Below are 8,845 nucleotides of genomic sequence, written 5' to 3'. Positions count from 1 at the left end.
GGTGTGGAGCTCTGCTGTACCTCAAGTTTCAATACAATTACTATTACTTTTTATTCAAATCTCTCTTATTCTTGTTCCAAGATATTCATTCGTACCCAAGAACATGATGAATGTGATGAGTCAAATTACCCTCATCATTATTCTCACTTATGAATGTATGTGATTGACAACCACTTCCGTTCTACATGCAACCGAGCTTGAATGTGTATCTCTTAGATTCTCCAACAGAATCTTCGTGGTATAAGCTAGATAGATGGTGGCATTTATGAGGATCCGGAAAGTCTTACCTTGTCTGTGGTATTCCGAGTAGGATTCCGGTAATGAATGACTGTGACGTGCTTCAGACTCGCAAGTGCTGGGCGTTAGTGACAGACGCAAAAGAATCAAGGGATTCTATTCCAGTAGGAGCGGGAACCAACCAGTGATTAGCCGTGCTGTGACAGAGCGCGTGAGCATAGTTTTCACTGCGAGGATGGGATGTAGCCATCAGCCATGGGTGATGCCTCCAGACGATTAGCCGTGCGAGTGACAGCCGCATAGGATCATTTTCCTGAGAGGATTGAAAGTAGCCACCGCTGATGGTGAACCCCTATACACAGCTTGCCATGGAAAGGAGTAAGAAGGATTGAGTTGAAGCAGTAGGAAAGTAGGCGTCCTTGAGCCATACAGTATCTCCATTTGCTTATCTGAAATTCCCACCAATGAATCTGCATAAGTATTTCTATCCTTTTTATTATTATTTCTATTTTCTTATTTCTATTTTTGAAACCATAAATCAATTTAATCTGCCTAACTGAGATTTACAAGGTGACCATAGCTTGCTTCATACCAACAATCTCTGTGGGATCGACCCTTACTCGCGTAAGGTTTATTACTTGGACGACCCAGTACACTTGCTGGTTAGTTGAACGGAGTTGTGTCCACTCGTGCCAATTTCAAATTCCATAAAAGTACAATTTAAAGAATAGTGATCACAATTTCGTCCACCACTTTTTCATCTGAGTCATGAACAATCATTTCTCTTGCTTCTCTAGTCCATCTCTTCGTAATGTATTGATCTGGAATTTGTTTCACATCTCAAACATTTAAAACTTTTAAACTATGACCACATAAGAATCCTATTGTTTCAAATATTCCACAACTACAAGTAATTATCATATCTTTTACATTGTCAGATACAGTGTATTCTCTATCTTTTTCAAAAATGACAACTTGATATTCACAAATTTGATTGTTATCTCTTATGAGAAATAATATAAGTAGCAAAACTCCAATCAAGCTCATTTTGAAAGAAATCAAATGCACTAGGAGTATATACCTGTGCAGCATACTTTAATAATGGTGAGTGAATCATTTTGTCGCTCCTTATATTGCTTGGCACCACCAACTCGCTCAAATTGTTTGAGATAACGTATTATGTCTAAATTTGACTGCATAAAATCTTTCAAAACACTATTAAAACTTTCACTAAGTTGAGTACTTTGCATTCCAATAGTATACACCTTCTTCAAATAGTAATGAGCCCATTTTTTCTTTATTTTATAAATACTCTTCAACCAAGTATTGTCTTTTACTTTGTATCTTTGAAGCAATGCATCCCATACTTCTTGAAATTGAAACTGATCTTTAAAATTATACATAGAAGTTTTGAAATCTTTCAAGATACAAGAACCATCTCTTAATTTATTCCTTAAATGTCTAATAGCATTTTGCATAATACGCTAGACACATCATCCATAATAGATTTTAGGCATTTTTTCTACCAGAGCACTTGTCATAGCAGGATCTTGATCAGTGAAAATAGTTTTAGGCATTTTTTGCACGCCAGCTTCTAAAAATGATTCAAATAACCATATAAAAGATTCTTTTGATTCATCGTACAAAAGAGTAGCGCCAAATATTACTATTTCTCGATAGTGATTGAATCCACAAAAATATCCAATGGTCTATTTTTTTGTGTAATATGTAGTGTCAAATGTGATTACATCACCAAAGATAGCATAATCAATAACCATTCTTGCATTACCCCAAAAATATTTGTTATTTTTTCTTTATTATCTAACTGTATAGTATATTGAAATGAGATATTATCAAGTAGTTGTCAATGAAAATACTTTAATAAACTACCTGCTTTACTATAGGCTAATTCTCGCTTTTGTTTGCTTAAAGATAGTTCTTTGGGTCTTGTTTGATATATCCAAGAACATCTTTACCACCAGCTTGTAAACTTGTTACTTCATGTGTTTCTTTTGGTCTTATGCCAGCTTCATCTCCCAAATCTATTTGCAATGCTTGTAGTTCTAAAATTTTTCTTTGTGATGGCATCATATGACTAGTTTTTAGAATTTGCAAAATATGATTGTAATTTAACTCAAGGTCATAAATCACATATTTTTTTATATCTTGAGCAAACTTGAGTCTCATTCTTACTTGGCAACTTGTTCTAGTCTCAACAGCGAGGTTGCTTTGTTAAATGATCTGGTTTATCTGGTCTTTATTGGCCTTCCTTTGTACAAACAAACCTAAAACCACTCCTAGAATTATCAACCTTGCATTTATTTGCATATAATTGTCGAACATCAAAATCCATCATTTCATCATAATTTCTCCAAAAGTCTTTAGCTTCTAGTATCGTGTCAAATTTCATACCTAATTTTGCTATTTTTTTTTGCTATAATTGGCCTGAACAAAATAAATAATAAAATTCTAAATATAATTGTTATAAACATACAAAAATAAGAGTACTAAAATAAGAGTTCTTAAATATAATTGTTATAAACATACTTGAAAAAAATAATTAATGTAGAATTGTGTTGTATAATTTGAGTCTTTTCCATATTTTGATAAATCAATTGATAATCTTCTGTAAATATAAAAAAATAATATATTGAATAAATTTTATCAAATATATTGTAGTAAAATTTAAAATTATTCAATAAAAAAATATTTTTTCATAATGCTATCATTATAATCATCAACTTATTTATTTCTTCTGATAAATCTATGGTTTTAGTTCTAGGAAACAACACCTCTATGTTTGACTTGCTAGACAATCCTATCGTCGTAACTCTAGTAGAGGACAACATAATGCTCATTCCTATTGAGGACACCATCATTGTAGTGTCTATGGATGGAACCAGCATACTCGTTTCACTTGGTAACTTTGTTATCTCCTCTGTAACTATCATTTTTTTTGGTTAATTGACACTATCGTTTTCAATGTTTGTATGATTTTTTTCGTTATTTTTTGCTCAATACAAATGTATTATTATACACATTCAGTTTTGTAAAAATTTAACTCTGTACCTAATTTTTGTAAAGTAGCATGTTTTGTCTTTAAAATTCTTTTAATAGTTGACGTTTTGATTCTTTTTTAATGTATTTATTTATTATTTTTTATTTAAAATGATTAGAACTATTTATATTATCAAGCGTTTATGTTACATTATTTTTTTTCTAAAGTAAGTGAGTAGTTTTAGAAGAGCCAAATCCTTGAGAATAAGTTATTTTAATTTAATTTTAAAAACTACCTTAAGAAATAAATATTGCCCTACACTTATAAATGATCTAGAAACTATTTTTGAGAAACATAGAATTTATAATATTTTGTTTTACGTCTAGAAACAATTTTTTGGAATGTGGACATTTGCATTTGTTGATACTGACAATTTTGTAATTTTATATTATAAACCAAGTATTATATTTGGTGATTAAATACTGGAATTAAAAATTTAATTGTAGGATATAAAGTTTTAAATCCTAGTACCTTTAGAAAATAAAGATACAAAAATTGAAATTTTTAGAAGCAAAAATTATAATTTTAATAATATCTTTTTTAAAAATATTATTATTTAATTTTTTAAATTTTAAATTTATCTTTCAATAATTTTTATATTTATTTTAAACTAAATACGATGATAAAACATAACTCAATTTTACATATTTTATAATAAATACAATATAAAGACAATTTAGTCTCTATCTTTCTGTCTTTCTGTTTTAATTTATCTTCCAAATGCAACTAAATGGATCCCATAATGATATAGGCATTTCTGTTTTTTTTACCGAAATTTAATTGCCAATTAATCATGAAACTCTTTTGTGCCCTAGCTACCAGGCTATGAATGTCACATGATCATGATGGGTCAAAAGCCCATACTAGGAGTCTAGGAGGAAGTATATGAACATGATGGGTCAAAAGCCCAAAAATTAATTAGCCTATCGGATTATCTTTTTCAATAAAATAAAATGCGCACACTTGAATTACCAAGAAAAAATGCGCACACTTGTAGGCATAGTACAAATGAATAGATGATTTCGAATGACCAAAAACACCGATAACTATTTGTGATTATATTAAAATGAAAAGGAATAAATAAAAGTTTAAACTAATAAAAAAAGTTTATTACATTCTAACATGGAATTATAAGATTTAGAACGGTAAATATTAAATAGGTAGCTAGCCAACGGTTTAATCCACTCTTATTGAAAAATCTAGTTGGCTAGCAAAATATATAATTTTTAAACAAAATTTAGGGTTAACTTAGTGTAATTTATGGGAGCAGTGCCCTCTCCCGTCCGCTACTCCCATAAACATAATAAATTTACTTGTAAAGAAAAAAAAGTGTAATCAATTAAAAGTCTAATGGTTTCTCCATGGGCTTGGCCCTTGACCATCATATTGTCTTTTCAATCTTACTAGTACAGGAATCCGTGCGAAGCGCGGGAATGAAAAAAATTCCCGTAAATGAATATATTATAGTAATAAAAATAAAAAAATAATATATTATAATACTTACTTGGTGCGTTCTGTGATACCTATTATGATACCATGACTATAGTGACTACAAAAAGTTGGCCAATAAAGTGTAGACATTTAACTTAAGTAAATAAATTTTGACTTTGAGTTACTATGTATTAAACATGGTAAAAAGATTAACAGTTAAGGTAAATATTCTAAATGAGAATTAGGGAAAATAAATTTAAAATGTTAAAAAATTAGGAGAAAAATAGATGTTAGCACGCACATCATCTATGGATGCAGAAATATTACATGAGTTACGGTTCATGGGTTTAGGAACACCGATCATTATAATAATTATTAGCTATTCACATCGCATTGTCTGTTATCTACTCGGAGAAGAGGAAAAGTGAAAAATCGGCGTTGAGAGTACAGAAAGATGGCGATGAGCTAACCGTCGGTGGTTCTTGTTGTAGGAAAAAATAGATATCAGAGCCAGACTAACAGAGATTGGCGAAGAAAGAACACCTTGTGACCGGGTAAGAGAATTTTAAGGATAACGTGTGTTTTATTTATATCTGTACCTGACTCTATGTATTTTCTGCCAAAAGAATTTGGATATATGTGAATGTTATTGCAGTAGAAAAAGTTTTGAGTTGATGTATTTAGATGCATTTGTTTTGTGTCAGCTAGATTATTCTTCTACCTGGTATAATTTTCAATAGTTACTGTTTTAAAAGATTTGTTCTTGAAAACAATGCATAGAAGAGTCCTTTTACCCGATACCCTTACTTGACCTAATATTTGTGTTTAATTTATTTATTCAATGTAACTATAAATTTACTAATTTCTTGAAGTTCAAAATTTGTTCGCGAAGTAAGTAGTGTACCAAAGTGTGGTGATTTGGAATTGGATTATTTGTATGAATTTTTTTCCATAGTAATTAAGTCTCAGGTCTCCAAGTGTGTCATGTATTTGGTTCTCTGATGTCTAGTTATTGCAATTACTTGGACTCTTGTAAAAATTGTCATTGTAAAAGCTATGAAGGAAATATTAAAGAATTGAAATAACTAATGCATAGTTAATGCAAATACTTGAATTCTTATGGACAATTTATCGTAGTAAAATTTATGTAGAAGATATTAAAGAACTGAAATAACAAAGTAGTCTCGTTGGCATAAATAAATTAATAGTAGAGTATCAAATTTTATTACGTAGTATGAGTACACTTTAGGTACAATGGCATTTAAGAATTAAGCTTGTCTAGAGTTAATTTTTTTTGCCATTCTTATTCATAGTTAGTTCCTATGAAAAGCTGGATTTTGTCTCTGTTTTCATCCTAACAAAAACCTTTTGCATTACTCTTACTTTTTTTTATACACATATGATTCTTATTGAGTGTGGATGGAGAGCATTAAATTGGGAAAAGAATTCTATTTTTGTCAAGTAGTGAATAAATATGCTTTGGAACAACTAATTGCATGACTAATAATAAAATTTTTTATTTTTATTGTTTTCATCCTTGTGGTTATGTATATGTTTTTTCTTTATTTATTCATTATGAATAATTTTAAGATGTCAATATTTAGTAATAATGAACTTGCAAATTTGAGAATAATTTTTAGTCTAATTAATTTGAAAATTATATTTTTATTGTACTCCAAACCAAAGAAAAGAATAATTGTCTTGATGGATAGATATTCTCACAGCATAACTTGATCCTCTGGTTGGTTCTTCTGGTTGCTAGTTAAAGTTTTTGGGTCTTATACTTAGTTAGCATGCTATTTTTTTTCTCACTTGCTAGCTGACATGCAAATTCTTTACCTGTTCAGGTATTTGGTGGGGTGAGATGGAGAGTGATTCGGAAGATAGCTCAGAGTTCTCTGGGCAGTGGATTGACGGATGGAGCACAAGATCGGAGGATGACAAATGTGAGAGAATAGGGACAGAGTCAAGACAACCAGAGAAAGTCAATATGACATCATTGGATACTGAAAAAACTAGTAGGGTAGCAGATGATGCGAAAGCACAGGAATCTAGTCCGTCGATGGTGAGGTCAAATGAAGAACCTAATAGTTCTAATCGCTTCGTGGCAGGGGTAACTGTGGAAGATCTGGCACTTGCTGAATTCGATTCAGTTGAGGAGGCACATGCAAGGTATATGGAATATGCACGAGTTACCGGGTTTGCGATTCGAAAGGGAGATTCGGAAAAAGATAAAGAAGGTAATATTGTGAGGAAATTTTTCTTCTGCAATAGAGAAGGATTGCGTGATAAGAAACATTTTGAGAGGATTGATAGACAGCGTGCACACAAACCAATTACACGAACCAATTGTAATGCGAAGTTTGTGGTTCATCTAGCCAAGGGGTGCGGTAAGTGAAAGATGAAGTCTTTCGTTGCGAATCATAACCATGATCTAGCGCCGACAGACCACACAAACGTAATGGCACCGCATCGTCACATGTCGGAAGGCGACAAGGCCCATGTTCATACCTTGCACGAAGCAGGTTTCCAAACAACTCAAATCATGGGATTCTTTGCCTATCTCGCAGGTGGTTATCGCAACTTGCATTTTATAAAGAAGGATCTTTATAACTATATCGATGAGGTTTGACATTTTCGCATTGTGGAGGGTGATGATGCTGCGGCTATTAGCTATCTTAAAGGGAAGACCGAACTTGATCCGCTAGCTGTGGTACAATACACGTATTGTGCTGAGAACCACTTGGGTAATCTGTTTTGGTGTGATGGTCAAATGCAGCACGACTATGATTGTTTTGGTGATGTCTTGGCCTTTGACTCAACCTATAGAAAGAATTTATACAATAGGCCTTTAATGATTTTTTTAGGTACTAACCATCATAGACAAACCATTATTTTTGTGTTTGGGTTGCTTGAGGATGAGAAGATTCCTTCTTATAAGTGGTCGCTAAGGTGTTTCTTGGATGTGATAAGGCAAAAGGAGCCGATGGTTGTGGTTACAGATGGAGATGAATCAATGAAGAAGGCTATCCGGAGCGAGTTTCCTAATGCAACACACCGATTATGCAGTTGGCACCTTGCTCGGAATGTTGTCTCTAACATTAAGGATGCTAATTTTTGTAGTGCATTTAAGCATGCGGTTTATAGAAACTTTGTAGTTGAAGAGTTTGAGAACTATTGGGTGGAGATGGTTGAGAGCTTCGGTTTAGAGAATAATGAATGGATTGGAAAAACCTACGAAAAGAGGGAGCATTGGGCGAATGCTTATCTTTGTGATAAATTTTGTGCTGGAGTGAGAACAACATCAAGATGTGAGGGAATCAATTCAACACTTAAAAAGTTTATTAGATCTGGAAATTGTCTTCTTGAGCTCGTGGAGAACCTGGATCGTGTGGTGAAGGATTATCGGAATAACGAGTTCATGACTAACTTCAAATGTTTGTATTCGGAACTGGTGATGACAACTGGGTTGGAAAGTATTGAGAAGGCTGTAAGCAAAGTGTACACGCGAGAGATATTCTTTGAGGTTAAGAAACAAATAGAGTCAGTTGCTGCGTTGATTGTGCTTCATAGTGAGAGTTATGGTACCATTCAAAAATTCATGCTAAGAAAGTTTCGAAGGCCCCGTCGAGTTTATACTGTGTTGTACGATAGTAGTTCTGAAAATTATGAGTGTTCGTGCAAATTGTGGAACAGTCTAGGGTCCCTTGTAGTCATATATTTTGTGCAATGAAAGAGCTTGAGATAGAGGTGCTGCCGACCCGACTAGTGCTTCGTAGGTGGTGTAAAGATGCAAAGTCATTGGTGTCAGTTGGTGCGGTCCCAGTGGCGGATCCCGAGAAGGTGTTTTAGATTCGTTATGGGTCCTTGTGGAGTGCATGTATGTCTATGTGTTTTTTAGCAACCCAGGATGGAGACACATGAGAATGTTCTTTCTGAAGTGGCAAAACTAACAAAGGAAACTGAGGCAACGGGTTCGCAGGGTGGAAGGAACTGATTTGGAAGAGCATGCGACGTCCATGTGGACATCCTGGACCCAACTATTGTAAAGTCGAAGAGTGCTCCCACGGGCAGCACGAACGCAAGGATGGGGAGGCGATGCAGAAGGTGCCATGGGCT

General features: G+C 33.4%; 2 protein-coding genes across 2 annotated transcripts in view; both read left to right on the top strand.

The window, feature by feature from the left end:
- The window catches only part of LOC107469175 (uncharacterized), an 18,414-nt gene extending 11,290 nt beyond the window's left edge, over positions 1-7,124 (top strand). The window contains exon 2 of the mRNA XM_016088559.1: positions 6,574-7,124. Within this exon, the coding sequence (XP_015944045.1) occupies positions 6,574-7,124 (551 nt within the window). The remainder of the gene's footprint in view (positions 1-6,573) is intronic.
- Positions 7,125-7,913: 789 nt separating this feature from the next.
- On the top strand, positions 7,914-8,459 carry LOC107469176 (protein FAR1-RELATED SEQUENCE 6-like). Its single transcript, XM_016088560.2, has one exon. It carries the CDS (start codon positions 7,914-7,916, stop codon positions 8,457-8,459), a length of 546 nt encoding a protein of 181 aa, XP_015944046.2.
- The last annotated feature ends 386 nt before the right edge of the window (positions 8,460-8,845 follow it).

The sequence above is a fragment of the Arachis duranensis genome, chromosome 10 (genome assembly GCF_000817695.3).
Source record: "Arachis duranensis cultivar V14167 chromosome 10, aradu.V14167.gnm2.J7QH, whole genome shotgun sequence".
NCBI classification, from domain to species: Eukaryota; Viridiplantae; Streptophyta; class Magnoliopsida; order Fabales; family Fabaceae; genus Arachis; species Arachis duranensis.
Note: the sequence above shows the minus strand (reverse complement) of the source record. Positions and strands in the feature narration are given on the sequence as shown.